At 33.3% G+C, this 27,160-nt stretch overlaps 2 protein-coding genes and 1 pseudogene across 4 annotated transcripts; 1 reads left to right on the top strand and 2 right to left on the bottom strand.

Annotated features, from left to right (window-relative positions):
• Nucleotides 1-74: 74 nt before the first annotated feature.
• LOC148612070 (protein CutA homolog) lies at nucleotides 75-12,178 on the bottom strand. 2 transcript variants are annotated; one of them, XM_088593180.1, is made up of 7 exons: nucleotides 12,026-12,178; nucleotides 9,434-9,576; nucleotides 8,871-8,930; nucleotides 7,893-7,938; nucleotides 4,878-4,927; nucleotides 2,914-2,956; nucleotides 75-348 (listed from the first exon to the last, which is right to left on the bottom strand). In XM_088593180.1, exons 1-7 carry the CDS (start codon nucleotides 12,137-12,139, stop codon nucleotides 277-279), a joined length of 528 nt encoding a protein of 175 aa, XP_088449306.1. In that variant the 5' UTR covers nucleotides 12,140-12,178; the 3' UTR covers nucleotides 75-276. The 2 variants fall into 2 exon arrangements, with proteins under 2 accessions (XP_088449306.1, XP_088449307.1); XM_088593181.1 differs by lacking the exon at nucleotides 12,026-12,178 and adding an exon at nucleotides 10,943-10,963.
• A 1,663-nt stretch (nucleotides 12,179-13,841) lies between these two features.
• Nucleotides 13,842-18,316, top strand: LOC148612071 (uncharacterized; annotated as a pseudogene). The gene is made up of 5 exons (XR_015924302.1): nucleotides 13,842-13,954; nucleotides 15,010-15,182; nucleotides 16,602-16,685; nucleotides 17,617-17,782; nucleotides 18,145-18,316. The product of XR_015924302.1 is annotated as an uncharacterized LOC148612071 (transcript).
• A 172-nt stretch (nucleotides 18,317-18,488) lies between these two features.
• Nucleotides 18,489-24,333, bottom strand: LOC148612072 (uncharacterized). Its single transcript, XM_088593182.1, has 3 exons — nucleotides 23,992-24,333; nucleotides 21,192-21,340; nucleotides 18,489-18,904 (listed from the first exon to the last, which is right to left on the bottom strand). Exons 1-3 carry the CDS (start codon nucleotides 24,207-24,209, stop codon nucleotides 18,675-18,677), a joined length of 597 nt encoding a protein of 198 aa, XP_088449308.1. The 5' UTR covers nucleotides 24,210-24,333; the 3' UTR covers nucleotides 18,489-18,674.
• Between the last annotated feature and the right edge of the window lie 2,827 nt (nucleotides 24,334-27,160).

A 27,160-nucleotide genomic window follows, 5' to 3' on the forward strand; every position in this document is an offset into this window, starting at 1 on the left:
CTTACCCTAGGTCTACCTCCTTTAATGTGTTTTGTAAGTATAACAAATAGTTAATACACTATAACAATTATAAATATTGATACTTTGTAAATTTATTCATTTTTCACAAAACGTGCAAGCAAAAAAATGCAACATTGCAAGGTTCAAACATTTAAGGCATGATGTTGTTCTTGAATGAACATACCAAGTGTCACACATCAATATATGCCTCTGAAGCAAGCTTTTCACTATAATTGGTTCAAGAAAATTATAATATGTAAATTTTATTTTATTTCTTTATTTTGCAGGTTCACGTATCCCTACAATATCACTTATCCATTTCAAATAAGGAGGGTTTCCATTGTCAATCTAAAATAAAAAAATGAAATATATTATGAGAAAAAAAAATATTACAACATTACAAAAGGCACATCCATTCTATCAAAGTGATAAACTCAATAAAAATGGATATTTAAATAAATACAGAATACTACATGTCAAAATATGTATCCCATGCAGTATCAACTTGAGACTCTAATATCATCCCACAAACCTCCAGCCTGCAGGGCGATACAGGTAGAGGGTTTATACCACATTTGATAAAGATTTTGACATGTAATGTTCATTATATCATACATTTTAACTGTACTTCAGGTATAGTCTGTGAAGGAGTAAGATATGGTCTGTGAAGGGGTGTGATATAGGGTATGTGATGTAGGTCTAGAAGTGCGATACAGGGTAAGCAATAAAAGGTAGACAATATAGGGTTTAAACAAACACTTAAATGTATAATACATATACAAAAAAGTAATATTTTAATCTATATACATGTATATGATATGATGTATTATTATACTTCATGTCAATTTGCTGAATTTTGATTGGTTCAATTAGAGGGTAATATTCTGCTCTATCACATGTCTCAGGGGGTGATAGTTTTCTTTTTTTTTTTTTTTTTTTGTCTATTACCCTCTCAAGCAGGTTTAAATTGGTTCCAGTAAATGTTAGGTACCAGTAAATGAAATTCAAAAGACATTACGATGTTAGGTCTACTGTGAATCTCTTACTGTATTGTCAAATTAAAAAGGGACTGAGGCTGGAACTGGAAAATGTTTTCTTAAGGGTATTTATATCATTGCTGTTATATTTCCATACCCTGAATTCTTGATTATGTTTTTGGGTGAGGTGAGCTAATTATGTAGGGGCAATCTTGGAAGAAAATAAAACAATATTAATGAAAAAATTAAACAGAAGACATACATGCAAAACTGATTGTTAGGGTTTAACTTGTAAAAGAATGACATTACGGACCATTAAGACTGAGTAAATAACACATAGCTTAAAGGGTAATACAGAGTTTGTACACCCTTGAATATACATTGTCACCCTCAGCTACGCCTCGGGGTTGTAAAGACTATCTCAGAGTAACAAACTGCTCTTTCACCCTCTTAGCTATTTGTTATTTAGATACTATTATACTTCAGTATTTAATTTACTATATAAAAGTATTGCAGTAATTTTTCTGTTTCATTCTTTTAAGTCATCTAGATATTTATTTTCCCTCCCGGTGAAATGGTTCTGACTATTTTCCCTCTACGGTAAATTTTGCAATAAAAAATTTCCCAGACTCTTTTTGTCTCATTCATTTCATTGGTTTAAAGTGAATGACATCATGGGAGAAAACTCGGGAGTTGTTCAGTATATTAAAACACTTATGTACTGGATGTGAGGGTAATAGCAGTTTTATAGTCTCCACTGTACTAACTATTGTCCTCAGAGTTGCCTTGGACAATACTTAGTACAGAGGGGACAATAAAACTGCTATTACCCTCAAACCCAATCAAAAAGTGTGTACTACATATACTTCTTTTAAAATTTGAGAAAAATGTATAGATAAAAGAAATTCCTAAATTAAATATTTTTTTATGAAACTGAACTCAGCGTGAAGATGAAATCTATCACCAGCTCTAATAATGGCACACTATGTTGCTTGTTATAAAGGTTTTAGGAGATTCTCGTAGATTCGCGCAATAGCTTCAGCAGTTTTCTTATTATATCAAAAATCCATTAGACTTCATCATGACTACATACCAGTAGACTACCGTATGACTACATACCAGTCTACTACCGTATGATTATATACCAGTAGACTACCGTATGACTATATACCAGTAGACTACCATATGTCTCTATACCAGTAGACTACCGTATGACTATATACCAGTAGACTACCATATGACTACATACCAGTAGACTATCGTATGACTATATAACAGTAGACTACCGTATGACTATATAACAGTAGACTATCGTATGACTATATACCAGTAGACTACCGTATGACTATATACCAGCAGACTACCGTATGACTATATAACAGTAGACTACTGTATGACTATATACCAGTAGACTACCATATGACTACATACCAGTAGACTATCGTATGACTATATAACAGTAGACTACCGTATGACTATATAACAGTAGACTACCGTATGACTATATACCAGTAGACTACCATATGACTATATACCAGGAAACCTAGACTACTTTATGATTATATACCAGCAGACTACCGTATGACTATATAACAGTAGACTACCGTATGACTATATACCAGTAGACTACCATATGACTCTATACCAGGAAACCTAGACTACTTTATGATTATATACCAGCAGACTACCGTATGACTATATACCAGCAGACTACCGTATGACTATATAACAGGAAACCTAGACTACTTTATGACTATATACCAGCAGACTACCATATGACTATATACCAGGAAACCTAGACTACTGTATGACTATATAACAGTAGATTATCGTATGACTATATACCAGTAGACTACCATATGACTATATACCAGGAGACTACTGTATGACTATATACCAGTAGATTACCATATGACTATATGGCAGTAATGCTTACCTTTGAACTAATTACTTCAGCAACATCATAGGGATGATTTTCTCTGAAAGAAAACAAATACATGTATATAATAAAAACTTTTTTTTCATTATCTCATTCAAAATTAATAACATTGACAAATTTCAATCCATTTAACAGCTTAACAGGAGATGGGGACTAGCAGATGGTTCCCCTTGGTCAACTGATGTTTACTTCTGGAAACTCCCTTAAAATCATTCAGATTGAAAAACAAAGACAAAACAAAAAAACAAAAAAGAAGTGCAAAATAGAACGTTTGTTCATCTAATTCTAGTCAGCAATTACACAAGAGGAGTTGAGGACTAGAAGATGGTTTCTCTATGGTTCATTGATGACAAAGTCAATTTTTTGTATCAGAAAAACCACCTAAAAGTCATTCAGATGGAAAAACAAAATAGGAGGTGCACAATGGTATCATGTGATTGTTTCATCAAATGTCATTCAGTAGTTTGAGAGTAGATATGGATAAGAACTGGGGACAGACAAACAGACAAAGATTTATATAGACAGATGAATGAACTGCATGATCACTAATAGCTGCGAAATCATAGCTCTTGATCTTTTTTTTTTTTTTTTTTGATTTTGCGATCTAGTGTTACGAAAATACAGAAAATATAGTCAGAGCTACGTTTCGCAGCTAGATCACTAAATACATCCTGCTTTTCAAGTGGGGTATATAATTAAATCATATATGCATGCTATTCATTAAAGCAACTATATGGAGAACAATTTTTGTACAAGTATTTACATACATGTACATGTTTTGACTGAGTTATTTCTTAAGTCCTAAACATACATTGTCATAACTTTCCTGTGTTAATTATAACCATGTAATAAACTTCTATTTTAATATTTTATTTCTACCATTTGAACTTACTTAAGAGTTCAATGCTACAACTTTCCTTGATTATACACAAGGAAATGACTTTTTTTTAACAAAATTAAATTAAATGAAGCTAAAACACAGTTAAAGTTACAATGAAATTAGGTTAGCAGGGGGTATCCAGACACTTTAAAAAGGAGGGGGTTCCAGCAAAGGTTCCTCTGAAAAAGGGGTCACCAGGACATTATTTTCCATTTTTTGTCAATTTTACAAATGAAAATGACAAATTTTCTAATAAAAAGGAGGGCTGCTAACTCCCTGCACCCACCCACCCCCTGGATAAGCCACTGGTTAGAGTCCACAGATGCACTATGACAGAAATGGTCTATGAGTATGACTGTTCTTTTTTATGTACCATAAGTTGTCCTAAGTACATTGTGGACAAACCTGGCAATCAATAAAACAGACATTTGTAGAACTTCCATATTTTGGAACATAATACTAACAAAAATTAAACATGAAGTTCTGTACATGTTGTCTTGCTAGTTAAGTATACCAGTGACAGGATGATTTGGAGCAAAACAAAAATGGACCATAAACATCCTAGTTCAAACTAATAAATAGTGAGCAAGCATAAAATATATTGATTCCATTTTGCTATGGTCCGATTTTGTCAATGGTCTGTATTTGTTAAAGTCTGTTTTCATTATGATGCAATTCATCATGCACTCAGTATACACCACACAAAAAGAAAATTTTGTTAATACATGTACTAGACAGCAACAAAAATTGCTTAAAATGAATGTGTCATCAATATTAAGTCACAAACCACATTTTAAATCAATCTGTTCAGTGGAACAAAAATTCCTACTATTATTCCATACAGAGACAATGGCAATGTAGCACAAAACAAGTAGTTGATATCAGTCAACAATCAACATATACACCAACTATATAAAGCCACAAACCAAAAAACTAATCCATTAATTGAAAGTGTAGATAATTGTGAAGAAATTTGTACAGACTAATGGACGGACAAGGTGATTCCAATACATGAATAGCTCATACTTATTCAAAAATGTCTTGATTTAGAGTCCATGTATGTGATAGTATATATATATACCTTACAAACTTAGAAACGTCATCAACTTTATCAGTAGCTGTCTTAATCATCTAAAAAATGAAATTAACATAGTATCAAAATGACTTTTAATTGAGAGAGTAATCAAGGGATTCAAGGTTATAGTGGTAATCAAAGAGTAATCAAGGGATCCAAGATTATAGCGGTAATCAAAAGAAAGTAATCCAGAGACAAAGACCAGACATGGAAAACAGACATACACAACAAAGAACATAAAGTAACTAAAATCATACATACAAAGTAACAAAAACAAATGAGCAACTTGGACTCCACTAAAAACTGGGAGCATGGACCAGGTGCACCGGTAGGGTAAGCATCCTTTGATAATGAAAAAAAAAATCTTACCCCTCATCTGAGAATTTGAAAAACATCCCTTCATTTCAAGTTATTGTCTGAACATCAGGAAACCCCTTGTTTTGGCCCCTGGTTGGACCTAATAGATTTAAGTTATAATCCCTTAAATGAATCAAAGCATTACTTTGGTGTTATGGCACCTAATGGTACAATTTTTAATTAGTTCCAATTACTTGAGTAAAGTTAATGTCTGGACAACAAGAAAATATTTGTTTCTGGTCCTTTTTTTGGCCCCTAATTTGTAAACAATTCAAATCCTTACTCCAAAAGTCAATCTCAGCCTAATCTGAGGTATAGAATACTGAGGTGCAATATCATAGACCTTCATTTGCTTTTATTGGTGTTTTATAATCAAATTCTATGAAATCCTTTTTTTTTTCCTCTTTATGGGACCTTATTTCAAAACCGTTGGGAGCCATAACCCCCAAAACCAATACCAACTTTCCAGGTGTGGTTTGAAATCATGTTACAAAATTTTATAGATATCAATAAGGTTATATTCAAGCTATGTCACTAAAACTAAGTGTTTACTGATGAAGACAACAGTGCCATGCCATTTACACAACAGAAACAGTTAGCAGTTGTGATTTACAAAACTAAAATATAGAAAATAAAAGTAAATGGTGAATAAATAAAAGAAATAAATTTCCTTCAGAGAAATATATATTGAGACACTTGAAAGACTAAAATGTTTTTTTTTTTTCATTTATGCTACAGTTATGTGGATTATAATTCTGAATAGCCTATACACTCCTTCCCCAATTTTAACTCCTGTTACTTTACAATGTAAACAACAAAACATTAAAAACAACGGGCAAAGTCATTCAATAAAGGAAATATTTCATAAGATAAAGTTTCAGTGTTATGCGGTTATATCATATATTCAGATAAAAATATATGTTTTTGCATGATTTTTTAAAACCCTTAACAGCATACCCTATTTATCCCAGGACCTATATCACATATCCTATATCACATACCCTATATATCCCGGGACCTATATCACGTACCCTATATATCCCAGGACCTATATCACATACCCTATATCACGTATCCTATATATCCCAGGATATATATCACATACCCCATATCATGTACCCTATATATCCCAGGACCTATATCACATACCCTATATCACATACCCTATATATCCCAGGACCTATAGCACATACCCTATACATCCCAGGACCTATATCACATACCCAATATCACGTATCCCATATATCCCTGGACCTATATCACATACCCAGTATCACACCCCTTGGCTTTTATTGAATACCCTACAACATACCCTACAATGCCTACATCACACCCTTAAGCCTATAATGCATATCCAATATGGAACCCCTACTCAGATCACATTTGAAGTATAGTTGAAATGTATGACATTATGAACATATCAAGTCAAAATCACATGCTGTATTAATCCAGACCTACCATATAGCAGGTAATTTTTGTGGGGTGCTAATTTTTGTGTATTTTAGTAACGTTAAAATGAATTCCAAGAAATATTTACTCTGTTGAAGCACTTTGTGCACCTCTAAGCATCTGCCAACATAAAGAATGCAAAATTATTTGTATACCTTTTTGCCTAAAAATTGACAAAATTCCCACCTGCTAAAATAAGCCACCATATGTTATACATCTATCAAACAGTGTGTCAGTGACCCTTGGGTGTGATATAGTATGTGATACAGATTCTGACATGTAGTATTCTGAACATAATTAAGTACCATTGTGTCTAAGAATCGGGCAAAGAGTGGCACATCATTTTTCTCAATTTAGTCTTTTTTGCCTCAAACATATTCAAATACATCTAGAAAACAACTGAAAATCTATTTAAATTTATGCTGAAACATTGGTTGACGTAGATATATTTTGACTGCTTATATAAGGAAAAAGTTTGGAAAAATTTTCCTGCCATTTTTCCATAGTGCATTTCAACTAAATCTGACCTATCAATATCTTAAAAAGGCAAACTTTACAAACACTTTGACAGTTAAATCTTGAGGTTATGAGGTATAACTACTTGGATAATGCAATAAAATCTCTGTGTATTTTTCTTCATGTACCACACCTTATTACACATTTTGCCTGATTCTTAGACGGATAAGTACTTAACATGTTGACAGAAAGATCTGACACTGGTTATCAATAATAAAACAATCACAGGATAGGCTTAGTTGCATCTTGCCATTTGGTTTGAGGGTTTCCTCATTCACTGAAGACTCATGGGTGGCCTTGAGTTGACATTTTTCATCCCAGTGGAATTGTTGTCTCTTTCACATATATTCACCATATCCATTCATGTTATATATAAGAGATGTATCTACTTGAGTTGAATGAAAGAGACAAGCTGCAGTGCTTTCCAACTACAATTCATTAAATTTTAAAATTGCAATTGATATTCCTATGTCCATAGCTCAGTCAGATGTGTAACTCGTTAAGCATGTTAAAACATATACAGTAAATGAGATCAATCAAGAAAACATGAATGTGACAGGAAGATTGAAAAATAAAAAAAGTGTAAACCTATTGTTTATTTTAAGTGCAGCAAGTATGGGAAGGGGCTAAAATGAGAAGTACTGATTATAAAATCAGAAAGTAACAATATGAACTTTTACAGTAATAAACCATACCTACCAATAAAAGTTCACCGTCTTCATTAATTTTGTTCTCCCACTCATAACTGAAATATAAAAGGAATAAAACTACTTCACTGATAAAAACCATGTGCTGCTGTTTCTATGGTTACCTAAAAATATCAAAGATGATTGTTTCTCTAATATATTTTTATTTGAATAAAACACTTGCCTATACTGCTAAAACATTTCAGTAGATATGATCACATACAATGAATGTGTAGATTGCAGTTATCTCCCTTATCACATGTCCTTGTCCATATAAAATAATTGAATTTTTTTAAAATCCTCTGCCAAAAAAAATGCAAATACATAAATATTAATCTAATAACTTACTCAATGGTTTATATAGGTCAATGGCCCCTAGACCTATATAAACCACTGAGTAAGTTATCTGATTAATATATGGCTTTTTTTCATGTCCCTAAGGGGTATGAAGAAAAGCCTTATCATATCCTGTTTATTATTTATTTGCATTTATTTCAATATCCAATTAAATGAATTTACAAAAAAATTATATGGGACATCCATCATTGGAGATGTGTTATGAACTTATCCCTTCCAGGGATGATAACAAACTCGTGGATCGCTACAGTGTATCCTTCTGCGCCATGAAAACTGATTTGTTCAAAGTGCCATAGTTTTCCTTTCCTCTTTCATCTAACCCAGACTTAACTTTTCATGAGCAACTCAGTGGGTGTTTCCAGAAAAGCAGAGGACACTTACCCAACACGTGCACCTGGTCCATGCTCCCATGAGTCTAAGCTGCTCATTTGCTTTTGTTGCTTTGTATTTATGGTTTCGGTTACCTTGTGTTTGTCTGTTTTTCATGTCTGGTCTTTGTCCCTGGATTACATTCTTTTGATTACCGCTATAACCTTGGTTCCCTTGATTACTCTTTCCCAGTCTATTATAGATTTTTGAAGTTCAGCCTACAAACCATATTTTTGTTTTAACAAAAAATCTATATATTACTCACACAGATGTTATTCCTGGTATTATATTAACACATGCTGCCAATTTGTTTTTTACCAAACCACTACAAATATAACACATGACAAAATATATAAAATGCAATTGGTGATTGTAGCATAGGAGCCCCAACAATAAAAACTATCCTAAGTTCCTTTCTTTTTTTTTGTGTCTACCCTCAACATTTTATGGCTATTTTGGTTCAAGCAATGTCTAGAATTTTCACCATTAATTCAATATGAAATGTTTTTTGAAAAATAAAATAAATTCCCCTACTACCAAACTATCCTATTTTTTCTTGCTGGTAGCTTAGCCTTTACCCTTGGAGTAAATATTCTTTTTACAATGTATATCTGCTCAAATTTCGGTTCCCTTGATTACTCTTTCATAAATACAATCTTTGAAAATAGAATTTTAAATCACTCGACTCACATATTATCTATATACACGTACATGTACTCCCTGCAATTCAAATATCTATCAGTGCATATTAAACTTCTTGTAATTTGATCAACTTACAATGTGTAAGTTACATGTTAATCAAATAAATTTAAATGATGCAGTACATACTGTGACAATTTACGAGCCACTTCCATATCTGGAACAGTGACAAATGCCATGGAGTGCATGCCTGGAGTGTATGTTGACATCGCTCTACAGAATCCTCTGACAACACTTAATAGAATAGGCATCAAGTAAGTTCCCCCCAGCAACTGAAAAAAAAAAGAACTGACATTTTTAAAATCTGGTCTGAGAGTATGATTCTGTGACTAGTAAAGGGTTAAATTTATATGAGAGATGCAAATTCTCTGCCTATGCTAATTTTTATCACACAATTAATAGAAAAATTGTCAACAAGATGGGGTTTTAATGTAAAAACTAGAGAAATTTATATCAAAATTAAGTATGAGCATACAAGTAGTATACATAATGTACATTGTAGCATTCAATAATGGACAATAAAAGGATTTGAACCATGAATATATCAATGGAATCAATTAATATATACAGTTGTACATATACATGTATGCATTTTTTTAAATATACCATATAAGCAGATTCGATATGTTGAATATGCCAGAGACAGCAACCCAATCGGTTTGTTTGTTTGTTGGGGTTTAATGACCGAGCAGCAATATTTCAGCTGTATTCTGGCGATGAACATGAAATGGATGATAAAATGAACATGAAATGATGATGAAATGAAAAATGGGATGGGACACAAGGATAATGGGGGTCAAGAAATTTATCGGAACACCTCAGCATTTCTAGTCACACAAAAGAAAAACCTCTGAGGCACTAGGCAGATGGATCTGTCTGGAATTTTGGACGGATCTGATTCCAAAATTATAGTTAAACTGGTTGAACTTTTTTTCTTAGCTCCTCGTGCCAAAATTCTTGGAAGAGTTGTTCTTTATTTCCAGTGCTATCCAACTAAAATTTTTAGCGCCACCTGACTTTGACTCGCATATGACTGTAATTCTGGCAATTTTTTCAAGAAGAAATTCTCCTTTCTGCATTCAAGGTTATTTTTAGTGCAGCAGAAATGACAGAGTAGTTCCGAATGACAACAACCCCACCAGGAAGAAAAATATCAGCTGATATGTCAGAAAAATCTATTATGTTCATAAAATATATGCATTGTTGTAATTTTTTATGACACATTTGTAAAATATAACTGTAAGAGTCATCCTAATTCAACTTTTTATTAACTTTAAACTCCTTATGGTATGCAAAGCTTGAAATACAAAATGTATGGTAAGTTAATATCAAAACAGACTTTTAATTTTCATCACATATAAAGCAAGAGAGGCATCAAGGGAATCTGTAAAGGGTACTGTCCATCCAGCCCTGCACTGAAGTACTTACATGTACAGTCTAAATAATTATTCCATCTTTTATTTTGCTAGGTCATCTCCCTTCAGCATAAATGTCAGATTTAAAAAATGCCTTAGCAAACATCATATCATTATCTGGACTACAATTTTCAAGGTCCCAGTCTTTTTTTTTAAGTATGGTAAAATGAGCTTTAACAGGCTTTATCATAGAGGGGACCCTCTCATAAAATTTGCAGCATACCTTTAATGGCTTCTAAGAAAGAACAGTAAAGTGAAAGTAGACAGGTACTAAAATACTACTTTCCTTTTGGAAATTTGACAAATCAATGGGCTTAAGATCAAGACTCTAACAAATTACTTTCTACATCAGAGTTCAAAACTTGTATTCAGTGAGTACCTGACCTGATTAGTTTTCAGATGATACCCAGTTAGCATATACTTGCTAGATCACAAAAAAATATACAATGCATCCTAGGAACTATTTTGTTTTTTATGGACTACTTTCTGGTATGTGCAGGCAACTGGTTCCCCATTAATAGTGGTATTATACCTATTAGTCCCTAGCTGTGCAGTATACAATGTACACTCCTTAAAACGTTCATATTTCCCAATTTAGCATTCGTGCATCATTTAATTTGCATTTACACATCGTTTTGCGTTCATTTAAACACATGATAGTAGTAATTTAGATGCACGCTGGGAGCATTGGTTTAAATGCATGATAGGAGCATGTGTTCAAACGCACAATAGAAGCGCTCATTTATTTTGGTCCTTTGATTATTTCCTTGGTTCAGCTGTTATTTTTGTAGTTTTTGCTATTATTAATTTATATAATTTTATTATCCATCTTTTCTTTCTTCATTATTTGTTAATATTATTATTTTTCATTGTTTGTCTATCGTGCAATTAAATGCACGCTAGGAGCATTTGTTTAAACACACGATAGAAGCGTTCTTTTATCAAACGTTAGGTGAGCGTTTAGTGTGTGTTTGGGTATAGCGTGTGCCGGAAACCTAAACGTCTCAAGGAGTGTATGGGTTCAAGACAATCAAGTTCTATCAGATATATAATCCCTCCAACACAGAGAAGGAAAATGAAATTTCTTCTGATAGTGAACCTATATGTTACTATTGCTAGCTATGTGCAACTTCAAGCCGCTGACTCTGGCTGGACAACATCACTGCATTAATCCCTTTTGGGATTACACTGCATGATGCATCACTGCATGATCGTACCTGGGACTAAAATAGATTTGACAAGTCTGCAGATTGCAAAAAAATAAATTCTACTAGGACAAGCCAAATAACTTGTGTAAGCGTCATACCCCGACGAGGATTAATCCCCAAATATAATTCCTTGTCAGCTCTGCAATTTTAAGTTTTCGAAGATACAGAAAATGAAAAATCCATACAGGTGTGCGTGTCGCTCCCCTATTCATTAGTTCCCCAAGAGATTGTCATTTCGGTACATATATAACAATATCCCGTTCGTCCCGTTTTGAATGTCCAATAAATATTCGTGCTATTTACTTGCTACATGTGAAATATTTTGCAACAATACAACTCAAAATGAACCTTGGGGAAATAGAAATAAAAGAGATGAATAAGGTTGATATTTACTGAGGAATAACACAGATAAAAAAATCTTATCAAGAGTGTAAAGTTTAGCCATCCATCGGAAACATGAAAGTATACATGCAATAGGTAAAATGTCCGAATTTCCCCATGTTTACGAAACAGATATGTTCTTTGATTGATAGACGATCACACACAATGAACAAACAATTATAACATAAAAACATTTAATTTTAGCATCTATTACCAATTTCTCTATAGACAAGAATTTTAAAGAAATGTAAACGATGACAGCTGTTAAGTACCTGTAATAACAATATGACACAAGTTCACATGAATGTTTGGACCAAGTGGGCTAATAAAACTAAAAAAAGCAATAAAAGTGGAGAAAAGTTAGCTGGCAGTGTGGAGATATAAGGCACGGATTATTTTCTGGGGGCTTGGATTTGCGTGATGTCGGATAAAAATTTTTATCCGACAAGCGTAAAAATTTATATATATTTCAGCAGCAACCAAAATCACCTTTTTGTAGTTGAAGATCTGCCTTGTTAAGAAATGGGGAAAAAAATAGAAACAACATTGTTATTTTCTTCAGTGGAAGAGTACAATGCTATTTTCTCCATAATTTGGAACTTCATATTTATTTTATTTTTTTCAAAAAAAATCCTAGATCCCCTTCGGTTATAAAACGATTGTTGCCTGAGTATATGACGGAAAATTAAAATTATTCCAGTTGACACTGTATATACCATGTAACACACACTTGAACAGCCCGCAGTAATCACATGCATCATTCCAATATGTGTTAGTTTTAACAATTATCTTCGTTGCGCGTTATATATCCATATCCAAAAATGATTTTCATTTATTTTCAGATTTAATTCGTTTCTCAAATATATAGTCTGAATTTCCTATGACCTTGCAACGCTCCTCTTTTTTTTGGATATTGACATGTCGGGTTGGGGTCAATATCCAAATAAAATAGAGGGTTGCAGGGTCAGAGGAAATTCGGACTAACGAACACATTGAATCTAAAGTGACACAATATTTCTATAGCTGGCATGAAAAGTCGTGAAAACTATGCAATAACTGCGAAAAAGTTATTATCGCAGCTTACACTAGAGTCTTAATAAACAGAAAAATTTCGGAGTGCGCTTATAAATTATGTCTGAAATAGAATGTTTCAAATGTCAACGATTTTTGTCCAGTAAAAAACCGTTTCCACGATTATCGATGCATTTGACAGCATTATATACTAGCTTGATTTCAATCGTTATGATTTAGTCCAGAATATCTCTAATCATGCACGGTACAGTGGCGGATCCAGGAGTGGTTGGCCGGGGTCGGACCTCCCTTTTTTGTTAGAAAGTTTTGTTAATTTTGCTTAAAATTTTAGCACAAAATGAAAAAATAACACTCTGAAACCCTCCCCCTTTTTTAACTACTCAGGAACACAGGTCTATGATACAATAGTGAGAAGTCAGTCGATCGGGGACCAGTTTAGATCTACTCCTATGGTGTATGTACACTGAATAGTACAATGTCACTTTTTAAAATTACTTGGATTTTCGCAGGGTCGAAAGATAAATAATCACGGTTACCTGAACAGTACTTGTTTATGGCTAAAAGGGTTTCCATACCCAGTCTGTATCAGGTACACACATGCATATGTAGATAGTGTAAGTTAAATTTATTTGCACTTGAATTTTACATGTACATCAATCAAATAATTGAGTTTTTAGTTCAAAATTATCATTTAAACCGTAACATATGTCAACGTGGCTTTTTATACCCGTTTCTTGTTCTTAAATATTGCTGTATATCCGGGCTGTATTAAAAAAAAAGATCGTAAATTGTATGGATGGCCATTCGCATCATTGCAACTGTAACCGACAGATTAAATTTGTGAGCGAACTTAATATACGTATTTTGTTAATTACGATGTGAAAAGGATTCTTTGAGTAAATCAAAGGGGAGTGCAGAATAGTCTGGTATATGATTTTAATAGTTTCGATTCAGGCCAATTAATTTGGTCTTGCGAATGTCATGACCTTTAATTCTAGATCATTTTTTTTTCTTATGGAGGTTGCTGCAGCTGTTCGTTCATTGGTTATCGTCCCTTCTGATGTTCTCCACTGTGTTTTACGTGCATCATCAACGACGAAATCAGGCTTGGTCACTGCTTGACTCCGTCCGTCTGTTCGTCCGTCAGACTTTGGGGTATTTTCTTTGTGTAATCTGTAACTCAAAAAGTATTCATCCAATATAATTAAAACGTTGCATGTATTGTTTACATACATAATAAAGATGTGCACCCCAATTATTGAGATATTTGTCTTATTCCTTCCTACATTTCAGCATGTTGAACTTAACCACTTTTGTCTCTTTAGGTTGATGACAGTATACAGACTTTGTGTATTTTGTAACCCCAAAAGTATCAAACTAATATTATGCAAACTACAAATGTACTCAGTGCTTAATATATACTAGTACATAATGATATTTCGCACCTTCTGTATGTAGAAATGATAAAGTGTTGAACTTAGCCATTTTTGCAATCATTAAAACATTACTTTTTTTTACTTTTTTTTTAAACGTGTAATTTGATTATTGTTTACATACATAATGAAGATACTTATATGGTGACAAATGTATGGCCGTTACACAGATCCAGACATCTGTTGGTGTTGGTATTAACGGATTTCATTTATTTTTTTCTCTTTTTTTGCATTAGTAAGGATCTAGTAAAGATAATTATACCGAAGTAACAGAATACACAATAGTCATGGCGGACAAAGAGATTGAGGCAATAGTGAAGCAATTTCAGATGGTGCATCATCCCGAGTCTGGTTATTTCAAAGAGATTTGGAGAGCAGACAGACAAGTAGTATTTACACAGAAAACATCGTGAGTTATTGACGTACTCTTCTTGTTACGGGTACTTGGCCCATTGAAATAATAAATACATTCGTTTGTAACCAGAGAGAACGGTCCAAAAATTCTGTTCATTATTTTAAAATAGACTCGATGAACATTTTCAAGTCACTGTTTTGAAATTGTGCATACCTTAACCTGTTAAACATATAAAAAATATGTTTTGTTCTGTGTAAAACACGTTGTGTAAATCATACAGTCGAAAATTATGTAATCGTCGAGCATATGAATTAGCAAGTTAAAATCAGATTTATGCTGGATGTGATAATGTAATCACATAAAAAAATATGCGTACTTAAATTGTTACATATGCGAACTAACTGTTACCGCGGTATCTCATCAGATTAGTATTTATTAAGTGTATACCCGAAATAACCACTATATTCTCCTATATCATAAATTTGGATTATAACCCTATATCGCATACCTATATTAAAACATAAGACCGAATTTCCACTGACCCTGCAATCCTTATCTTTTTTATTCGGATATTGATCCCGACATACCAAATTCCAAATAAAGAGAGGAGGTCTGGGGTCGCATGCGGGGTAAGTAGAAATTCGGACTACCCTAGAAGTTTACCGCATACCATATTCCTCATCCCTACTTTGAACGCACTGGAAGAATAGTTGAAATATGTGATATAATAACCATAACATGCCCAAATCTGTATTAAAAGCCGTATCAACCCTCGACCTATATCACCCCTCGGACCGATAGCCATTTGGTCCTTATAAGAGTCTCTGGTTGACACGGAATGTGATTCAGATTTTTGCATGCCACTATTCAGTATACATCGAATGTTTTGTTGTCTTAGAATAAATCGTCTGGTACATGTATGCATATGTATAGTCGCTATTTTAAAACATTTTTTTAGATATATGATATTTTGTGTACCAAAGTGGTTGTAACATATGTTTTATGTATTATTATAGATCTCTTAATATGTAAGGTCGATGTAGCCTATAATTGTTATATTTATATCGATATCAGACAGAAAATAACAGCTGCATTCAAAAGGCTAACAAAAGGTATTTCTTATTACACCTATGAACAGTAGGGTTGTTCATTCTTTTACCCTTTTTTTACAATGAGTCTACGGAAGAGACTTAAACGTTAAGCATGGGTTTTCAACACGTATGTACTATAAGATTTAAACAATAACCAATCAATCAATTTATCAATCAATCAATGTGTTTGGCTGATGACTAAACATGCTGTTACATTGATAAATTCATTCGAGGTTAAACACAATTCATTCGAGGTCATTGCTTTGGCACTACCGTATTATAATGTTTGTGACTTGGTAGTGTAACGATATAAGGTCTGTGAATCGTATGTCGCAAGTTCGCAGCTCCCCAATTTAACCCAGAAATGATTTTCTTTTTGTAGACACGAAGACGACAAGCGAGATGCAGGGTCCAGTATATACACTCTATTGTGTATTATTATTGGCATGCTGGTGGAACACTTAAGGTACATGTTCTACACAAGAAATTCACACTAGTTTCATGTGATTTTCACCTGCAAAGATTGAGCAAAAAGAATTTGTGGCAGAGTTCACTAAATTCAGATGAATCGAGCCTTCACGTGAAATACACGCTACCTTTTCGCATGAAGTTCATGTTAAGTGAACATCGCGTTATATATATTCACTCTAATTTCATGTGAAATATACGTGAACTTCCTGTGAAGCTTGATTCAAATGAATTTCACTTAAAAAATATTATTTACCTTTGCACATCTAAATGTTATTACAGTTTAGCCTTATTGGAGTGAAAAAAAAGTATTCTGCCAATGAGATTTTTAAAATCTTGATCATATTGGTTATATATGAATTGGCAGTGTATTTACATTTTGTATTGTAATTTTACTGAAAAATCCATTATCTACTGGTCACCTTCAGTCTTGCTAATTCGAAAGAAGAACATTGGTAATTAAGATTGGTATACATGTCAGATTTGAGGAGAGCAGTGTGTGCTGATTTCAATGACTTGCGGTCTAGTTTGTTACAAATTAACGAGCACCAGCACAACACACCAAAAAGGCTTAATGATGTCAGATTTTCAAAAAGTGTTACAGATAATTTTCTCCACCAACCACTCGACTTCAAGACGTTATAGACAATGAATATTTGTTGATTAGCTAGAAACTCAGAAAAATTAATATGTGTTAGTGGAGATGCGTGTCCTTACCCTTGCGAGGTGTCAAGCTCCACGATTATTTGACCTTACTTTTTACATAATGATGGCGCGACCCATCCAATTCCTTCTACTTAATGGAATTTAAAAACAATTATTTTTTTCTGTTTTTATCGGTTTTGTCTTCGACTTTTGACTTAAAACTATTTTCTTATCGCAGTGAAATGACATGATGATATAACCTCGGGAACTATATATTTTGGTAGGTTCACTTACTGGACAAAGAGGGTAACCACAGTGAAACACTTCTTGGAGACGGTATCCGAAATCCCGGATGTTGTTACCAAGTGGTGATCCCACATGACACGTGGTATGCTGCAGAAATTGTTGGTGATGCTAAATACATCTTATTTGGTGCTACAGTGTTTCCAGGTAGGATTTCACTGGCATATCAATTATCAACCGTGTTAGATACATTCTGTTCTTGATATAATACTAAACAAAGGTGAAATAAAACCCAAATTTTGTCTAAATTCCAAGTACCATCGAGGGTTTGGCTATTGCTTTGACAACTCACAAAATTCTCTATTTCTATTTATGCATGTACATGAATGTCCATAGTCCATGCCGATTGGTGTAAATATCGTATTTTTTTTCTTTGATTAAAATGTCGTATTGTTTTCACAAATTCGTGTCTCCATTAGACAGATCTATTAATGTATTTATCTATAAAAGAATCCACGAATTTCTATATAGTTACAACTTTGTAACTTTTTTGACTTTGTGATTTTAAGGATGGGAGTTAAGAGATTGGCTAGAAGGGAATAGAGAAGCCTTATGTGCAGAATTTCCAAAGCATAAAGACCTGTTTATCCGACTTACAAAGCAATAAATGCATTTATAATTATACATTGTTCAATGGTTCAAATGTAAATATGCAATAAATTCAGTGTCCTTATAATTGTGTATTTTTTGTTTCGTTTTGACTTTGTTGTGTTTTGTTTGTGTATTTTGTTTTGTTTTGTTTCGTTTTTTTCTGTTTTTGTTGATAGATTTGTATGTTTTAGTGTTTGGATGACAATGTACACACGAGTTTATAGAAACCCGATTTAAGCATAAATAGACACCGGACTAAATATTGTACCTTTGCAAAGATCCGATTTAATTTGATAAACTAGAGAACTTGCATAAATCAAAGACAAACATTTTCAAAAAAAAACAAAAAAACAAAAAAAACATTAACAAGTAAAAATTCAACTTATTAATCCTTTCCGTCCTACGTGTAATACATAAATGTAGTTTAGTTGTCCGCACATCTAACACGCTATCCTGTCCGGAAGAACACAATGGAATCATTTTCGTCGTCCTTTAGTATTTCTTTTCGGTACAGGTATATCAAAAATGCCGCTATCATCTGTAAAACCCCGCTTACTCCTGCTGGACCAAGTGAAAATGGAAATCCATAGAAATGATCTGCATCTTTGGCATCAAGCGTCTTGTTAACCTCGAGCGTTGCTGCTAAAATCCTTCCACACCCAATCAGTATAAGAGATCCTGAAAAAGTGAATTTAGGTTTTACAAAATGTAGTTTTTACAGTTATAGTTCGAAGCTATATTTTACCATGGTTGCCAGCGAGAACAGTTTAGTGACTGGTTCAAAAATAAATAAAAAAAGAAAACTCCCAGAAAATTTCAAAATTTTTTCACTCCATTTTCGAGACTTTATTTCTTAAACTACAAAACTTTTAATCCGCGCCCCCGGAATGCCGTTTAAAACATACTAACTGTATAGTCGCCACAAAGTTGTTTTTTAATTTACATAGACAATTATTACTTCAAATAAAGATTTTTTTTTGCTCTTTTAGTTATCTATTATAATTCACTCTCAATTACAGAGTTAGCTCCCTTAGTTTTGAATTCCACTGCACATTCTATATAAATGTTATCTCCACGAACAAAGGTTATATGAAAAGCCATATGTTTCTTTCTGTTTACCATAACATTGTAAACAAAATATCAAAAATAAAAATACGTAGGCTTTCCAACCATGTCACTATATCACTTCTTGCATGGTTCTTACCTGGAGTGCTACTTAATTGTTCAAGATTTTATTGATACACTCAGGCAGAATACACCGCAACAAGAGGCTAATCAAACATAATACATATACAAAATGGCAAACAAAGACAAAGTGGTACATGCTATTACACAAGAAGCATATGACAGAAAAACAATGAACAAATATGTACACTGATACGATGTAAGCGACAATATTCTTAACTTTTAACAATCGTCAATAACACTAATCACGTGCTAAGCAGATCACATCAACACTGAATATATACATTCAATACAAATATACATGTACAAGTGGGTTAATACTATAGGGTTATTAAATGGTTATTTTCATATTAATCCTGTATTATGTCCAAGTACAGTCGTATTGGGTTGAGATCACTTGTATTGGCCCGAGGCGAACCCTAATAAGACTGTACGAGGACATAATACAGGATTAATATGAAAATAACCATTTTATGATCCCTTTATTAACTGATGACTTAAAATAACAGGAGTTATCTGTACAAACCTTTAAATACAGCTCAGTATGACATATTTCCTAGTGAAGATCTCTTGATGCATTTATTCACCCCAACTTTTATACAGGGCCAGAATTAATACAGGGCATGTGCCCTGTATTAAATTAATACAGGGCAATTGTCCTGTATAAATTATGGTTGCTAAAACCTCCTGTTGTATTAAAGGGGCAATTTACATTGTATTTTAAGTCATCAGTTAATAAAATATGGATTTTAAGTTAATCATGATTTATACGATTTGTAAGTATACATTTATTTCTTATAATATTCTATAATAATTTGCTAAGCTTTTGCACAAAAATAGCCAAATTATTCAATACTGTTTTATTACAAAGAGACAACAACCCTTTAAGTTTGTCTTCCCTTGGATATGTATAATAGTACGACGGGATGAATTTTATTCTAAACCGCTGTATGTGTTCATTTTTACATTGAAACAAGTAGTGAAATTCATTACCAATAGCACCAAGATTACGTAATAAACAAAATCTTTCTGAGCGTGAGGTGTTGGTCCAACGTCCAGTTTCAATTGGAAACTTGACGTTTGAGCAACGTAACTTACTTACGTAGATTCTACGATTTTTATTTAACTTCACTAAATACTTTTCAAAACCAAATTCATTTTTAAATAAACTGTAGAACTGACCTCTAGACGAATTCATCATATCACTATACCACTTCTGTTTAAACTGATCATGTAAAATTTGTTTGACATATATTTTAGTGTCTAGCTTACTTAATACACTTTGACTATTCCATACATAAGATAAACCAGAGTTGTCTAATATAGATTTAAGATATAAAATCTATTTTGAATGATATACATTTCTGTTATGCATATCTAGTAATAACTGATATAACATTCCTGACATTTTATTTTCATTTGTAATAAGTTTAGCCCAAAAGTTCAACATGCGAATTTTAATCTCAATTTCAATCGGATAACGTCTGGTTTCCCCATAAATCATAAAATTTGGTGTAGTTGATCTTACAATTAAGATTTTCTTCAAAAATTGCAGATGTATCTTTTCTAACATACTAGTGTTTTCAAAACCCCAGACCTCGCATGAATATAAAAGAATTGGCTCAATCAGTGAATCAAATAATTTTAACTGTAAGTCAATTGGTATATTAATGTTTCTAATTTTTCCGTACAGTTTAAGGTTATTGGTGAGTCATTGACACATATGTGTTTTCCTATACTGTTTGTTCTACCATATTATCAAAATGAGGCAAATACTTACCATTAATGATACAGAGAAAGATGGAAACCAACAAGTACTTGTGACTTTTGTTCCATCTTCTGTAGACGAGCTGTAGTATAATGCTCACTACTGACAGGACAATAGGCAGAACGATCTCAACTTGGAATTCTATTAACCAAAGAACATCTCTGGAAAATACAAAAAAAATCTAGACAATTAAGTGTAATTCTTTGTAAAAATCGGGCAAAGTGGGAAAAATCAGAAACAGCATACCAAAAACCCATCAATCTGACAATATAGTTTCGCTCAAGAATAATTTCTATATTTATTTAGAAAATTTTTTTGTTCAGAAATTTTTCAAGAGAATACTAGGAAAATTTCGGTTAATACATGTACATGCGTATGTTTGACATTTGTTTCAAGCAGTAATCTCTCATCGGCAGCATTAGAACCAAATGCATAGGAAGATCGAGATCCAATTTACAAATAGAAGACAAATGTACTTAAAAATAGAAACAGACAACTCCAGCACCATGCAGGTTCTGTCACGTGTAATATAAGACCTTTAGAGATGTTCCATGCGTAAAAAAGCGAGATGTTATAGCAACAGTGGTCTACAGAGTATAGACAGAAGCCTGGACGATATAATACATTGTAAATAATGCTACCTCAAGTACCAAAAAGTTCTGTAGCCAAATAAAATAGTGGTAGCAATGAAACGTGTGGGACCGTACCGCTAAGAGGACAACCATTTGATTTTGAGGGGGCCGCGCTTGGAAGGTATTTTAAAATAAATATTTTGACACAAACTTTTTTGAAAATAAATACTTTGATAGGAGGCAAAAATGTTTCGATCCTTTCAAATAACTCCGATCTGATACGAACATTTTCCTTTTTACATATCAGAAAATAAGTAATTTTGTTCAATGTAAAATAAATATTTTAATCATTAACATGGAGAAAAAAAATCTTGATCCAAGGAAGTCTTCAATCCACCTTTCCGATTTCAAATGTTCGTCTCCTAACTGAAGATTACCAAAAAAAGTTGGTCTCGAAATTATTAATTGTTAGCATTAGTATGTCAGTCAGCAAACAGACGTTGGAGTGGTTGATTTACGTCTTTATAAACTCTTTCTCTATTCTATAATCTGCCAGCAGGTACTAAAATATTAAAGTCATTTTATATTTTATAAAACACTCACCATTCCTGCATTTGTCGTTATTAGGCAGTCACGATATTTACATATTAAAATGAATACAAAATAACGAATCAAAATATTGTTTATCTGGCAAAATGTTTCATGCTATATGTACGTAAATTTGAAGGTTTTTTTTCCTCCAGATTCTAGCAAAGAAAAACAGGAAGAGAAAAAGATTGTAAGAAAATAAGGACAAGGGTTGCAAAAGATCATGATGGATATAAAATGTATCTATAAATTCAATTGCTAAGAAGGCAACTTTAATTTTTATGTATTTGAGAAAAAAATCTGGCATCAATAATGTAAACAATCCTCTTTTCAAGATTTAAATATTACAAATTCAACTCCTTCGCATTTTTTCATACAACAATAAAACATTGTAATATTTTATTGATTTATAGAAAGAAATGAAAAAAAGATAGACAGGAAGAAAAAAAAACATGCGAAATATGAATCAAGAACGGAAAAATGTAGAGAAAAAATGAAAGCCCTAAAACGATAAGAACAATCTGAAAACAAAAACAATTGTCAAATGTAGCAGAGGGGGTCATCGGCCCACATGCTTTTAGGTGGCACGGTTGCATTAGCGCAGGGGGAGTTACAGATGGAAGAATAACAATGTATCTAGTAAACAAATAGAGAGTATTTACATAATGAGAAGAGATCGAGCAACAGTGAAGTAGACATGAGAGATTTGGTTCGCCAGAGAAAGGGAAAAAGTGTAGTTGATACAACAAAATCCTACAGTTAAGCATCCTGAACCATTGCAGAGGAAGGGACATCAACAAGAAGCTAGTGTTTCCAGATGTTGTTCAGATAGCATTAAGACCTGGCATAGCGATATGGTCATCCAAGTCCAAGATTTTTATGGCAGTGGAATTGACAGCCACATTTTGTGCACAATTATCGAGCAAATTGAACAACTAATAGCCTGAATCTCACTTTTTTATTTCTGGATTGGACCCCCTTTTCATATTTCTGGATACGACACCACCCCCTCCCTCTTTTTATGAAATTTCTGGATCCACCCCTGATCTATTCAACTTGTACTTTGAGTAATACTTTACGGCCACTCTGGGTGAAATAAGCTCAAAGGTAAGTAATTATGGGATTATTTAGTAAGCGAAATTGAATTCCTTTTTTTATGTATAGTCTACGTAAGTATATACTTTTGTTAGAATCGGGCAAAATCTGAAAAATGCATGTCAAAAACCCAACGATCTGACAATATAATTTACTCAAAGAACATATGTTTATTTGAATTGACCGCTTTTATATTTGCATCACTGGATATGTTTGGGTCTTTCATAAGAATGTTAAAAATATTAGATTATTGACAGAGTTATTTGCCCATGAAATGTTTATTTCCAGGGATATCATAGCTCATTTTTACCCAAATGATAAAGAAAATAGTAACTTTATTCCTTGACTCTAAAAGTACAAACAGTCGAAATTATACACTGCCAAAATAATGGTTTATTTCATTTCATATATAGCTCACCCACCACCAGATTCTTACAGCGACATACACTTATAACAACTTGTTTTTCTATTGTGTATTTCAAACTATAAAAGTGGGGAGAATAATGTTTCTCGTACTAAAATAATCAGAATGTCAATTATTTGAAAGTTTAACTTACGAGGACGGTCTCTGGGCAAACTTGTATATTTCCGTGTAGGTTGCCAAAGCACATTTGTTCGTATCGAGGCAACTAACTCCATAAAATAAGTTCATGTACACTCTAGCCGTCGTCGTTGAGTAAATAACTACAAACCATCCTGGGATAAATGCTGCTACTGTTATTAGCACAACAGAAATAATTTCCAAAACGATACATGCTTTAAAGTTCACCATCATGTAAAATTTATAATTTATGAAAGTTTAATGTAACTACATTTATACAGTTATTACAGCTATTAGGGTAATTTCACTTCAACATACTTGTTCACATGTATCTTCCGTACTAACGGAAGGAACGTCATTTCGGTTTCCTGTTGAATGCATATCATTTTAAAATACATCAACACTTTGTATTGCACTTTAGTAGAATATTATTAAGGAGATATAGCATTACGCTTAAAATAACTACCGTTTTTATTTTGAGGAAGATTAATTGATCTTCGGGTCTAGAATCCGGGTGTAAAGGGAGAAGTAGGGGGGAGACATGAAAACCTGGAGTGTGTAGGTAAGAAAGTACATACGAGTTCAGGAGATAAGAAGCGGGAATAAGCGTACTGGATCCCGGAGTAGGGGAATAAGAGAGTTGGAGTAAAGTGACCATGAATTATGGATTTAAGGGTACGAAAATCTGCGGAGTAAAGAAAGGAGATCAGTTACATGTATACTTAATGAGTTTTAAATTTCAATTATGAAGCGAATGGCCTTTAATCGGCATATTTCAAATAACCCTAAATTATAGCACGTACTAGTCAATAAATTGTCTTACCGGTATTTTTTTTTTTATTTCCTTCCTTAAACTCTTGCAAAAATGAATCGTAAATAAGTGAATCAGATTGTAACTTAACTTGACATTGTATCTTTATTCTATTGTTTGTTGTTTGTTGGGGTTTAATGTTCGAGCAGCAATATTTCAGCTATATTCAGACGATGAACATGATATGGATGATAAAATGAACATGAAATGATGAAATGAAAAAGGGATGGGACACACGGATGATGGGGTCGACAAATTTTGATTGCCACTGGAAATAGGGAGAGGTGGGTAGGGTCGGGCAATTTAGCCTCCTGTGGCGGAGCCCTATGGTTCCTACTCAGGAAGAATACCACAGTAGGGTTCTTTAACGTGCGAGGAACGTGGCATCTTTCCCAACACGGTGCACCACTATGGTTTGCGGTCAGGTTTTCCGTATTATAGCCTGACAACCCCAGCATGTAGCACGCCAGGGGTACCCCACTCCACCACCTGGGGCACACATTCCAGTTGCTCTGTGGGCAAAGCGCCCTAGCCCCCGTCTAGAGTTCTGAACACTATTTAGTCGCCTTTTACGACAAGCTTAGCGCTGCTGCAGGCCTATTCTTTTAACACCCGGACCTGCACTGGGCGTATTCTATTGTAAATAAACACGAAAAAAGTCACGACACCTGATTGAATTTTACAGCTTTATATGAGATAGAAAATAGGATAGCTGTATTATTTATCTGAGTTAACGCACCTGCTACATTGTAAGTATTTACGCCTTTCGCCTGTGCATATTTCTCTAGCAAAATGGAGACACGGTGGCTTATTGGGGGTATCCTAGTATTGAACTTTGACACTGCGCTTTTTTATTATAAAAGTACAAAAAAACTTGTAAAATGAAAGCACGGAAATACATGTACTTACTAAATTACATCGTGATTCACTTTCAATGTAATATTTCTAAAATCATTCAATTTGATTGAGTCATCACTAATTTTCTTGATATTTTGGATGTACATGTATAATAGACCTATAAACTAGCCTCTATAAGGATCAGGCGGTGGGTCACATTTTTTTAACCCACCACTTTGACATTGTAACTTGGTTATGTGTACCATTATAATCAAGGAGTAAAATTTAATACAATATTTTGCATATAATTTAAGTAATATGGGCTATAACTTTATTGAAAAACATTATAAATGAACATTTAAGGGGTATAAATAACTCCTCAATTCACTAAACATTCTTTTGAAAAAAATTCAAACATAATGTGAGTATCAAAAAGTGGTCATTTTGAAAAAGAGAAGACTTCACTGGATGAAATAATATTGTCAGATTGGAGTTTTTGACATGTATGCTTCAGAGATTATCCCAATTGCCCAATTCTAACAAAGACTTGTGTACATATACATACATGAAAGTCTAATGCTGAGTTTTTAACAAGCATAAAAAGACGTACGTGCACTTTCGCTGGATCTTCGTGTACGATTCTCCGGCGGAGTTATAAAAATACATGTAATTAAGTACATACATGTACTTTTGCAGAGCAGATTTTGAAGTTACTATATCCTAATACATATGTACACGCATTTTTCCGAAACGTAAATGATATAAAATTGTCTTTTTGATACAACAATAAGTCTAACACCCCATTTAGGAATCTGATGGTATATTTACTGCATATCTATTATACAGTACGTGGGCTGAGATAACCCCCGTGCACCAACCCACTCATCAACCAAAATATCAAAATACCCTTTATACCTCCCATTTACGAATCTTTTTGTCGCCAAAAAATTAACTGAAGCACTTTTGTATTTTAGGTCATTATATTTTATACATTATACATTAACCATTTTTTATGTTTTTTGATTCTTCGAACTTCTTCTTTCTACCAAAAAAAATCTAACATATACACATGTATATATTTTATCTGGCCGAGTGGTCTAGGGCGCTGGACTTTGTGCAGGCTGTGTTGCCATAGACTTCACAGTGGTATACGAGTTCGAGTCCCGCGGAGAGAACGACCAAAAATTTGTATCGCAAATTTGACAGTTCAAACATCGTTAACTGTTTGATTCTTATGAATTTTACGTTGTAGAGTAGAATTTAGGTGACTTTTTACAGAAAAAAATTGAAAATACCATTTATCAACGTTTTTGGATGAATTCTGACCACGAAAATCGCCAAAATTCATCAAAAGGACTCAAGAAGAATTAATTGTATTTATACACAACAGAAAATACCAAATAAGCAATTTTTTACCGAAACATAAATACTCGAGGGTTGTCATGGAAAAACATGTCAATTTAAGCGATTTTTCGGTGGGGGTAGGGGTACATATTTTTCATTTTACCCCAAAACCCTACACGTTGCCGCAACTAAC

Source organism: Perna viridis, chromosome 7 (assembly GCF_037379345.1).
Source record: "Perna viridis isolate PV_CMFRI_1.1 ecotype Kerala chromosome 7, ASM3737934v1, whole genome shotgun sequence".
Taxonomy (NCBI): Eukaryota; Metazoa; Mollusca; class Bivalvia; order Mytilida; family Mytilidae; genus Perna; species Perna viridis.

Excerpts from the sequence above, each read along its gene's own strand:
- LOC148612072 (XM_088593182.1), bottom strand. The coding sequence starts at position 24,209 with ATGATGGTGAACTTTAAAGCATGTATCGTTTTGGAAATTATTTCTGTT. Across the intron at positions 21,341-23,991 it reads TTTGCCCAGAGACCGTCCTC|AGATGTTCTTTGGTTAATAG; the intron begins GTAAGTTAAACT and ends TGTATTTTCCAG. Across the intron at positions 18,905-21,191 it reads CTTTCTCTGTATCATTAATG|GATCTCTTATACTGATTGGG; the intron begins GTAAGTATTTGC and ends TCACTTTTTCAG.
- LOC148612070 (XM_088593180.1), bottom strand. The coding sequence starts at position 12,139 with ATGAATAGGGGAGCGACACGCACACCTGTATGGATTTTTCATTTTCTG. Across the intron at positions 9,577-12,025 it reads GGGGATTAATCCTCGTCGGG|TTGCTGGGGGGAACTTACTT; the intron begins GTATGACGCTTA and ends TTTTTTTTTCAG. Across the intron at positions 349-2,913 it reads CTGAAGTAATTAGTTCAAAG|ATTGACAATGGAAACCCTCC; the intron begins GTAAGCATTACT and ends TTTTTATTTTAG.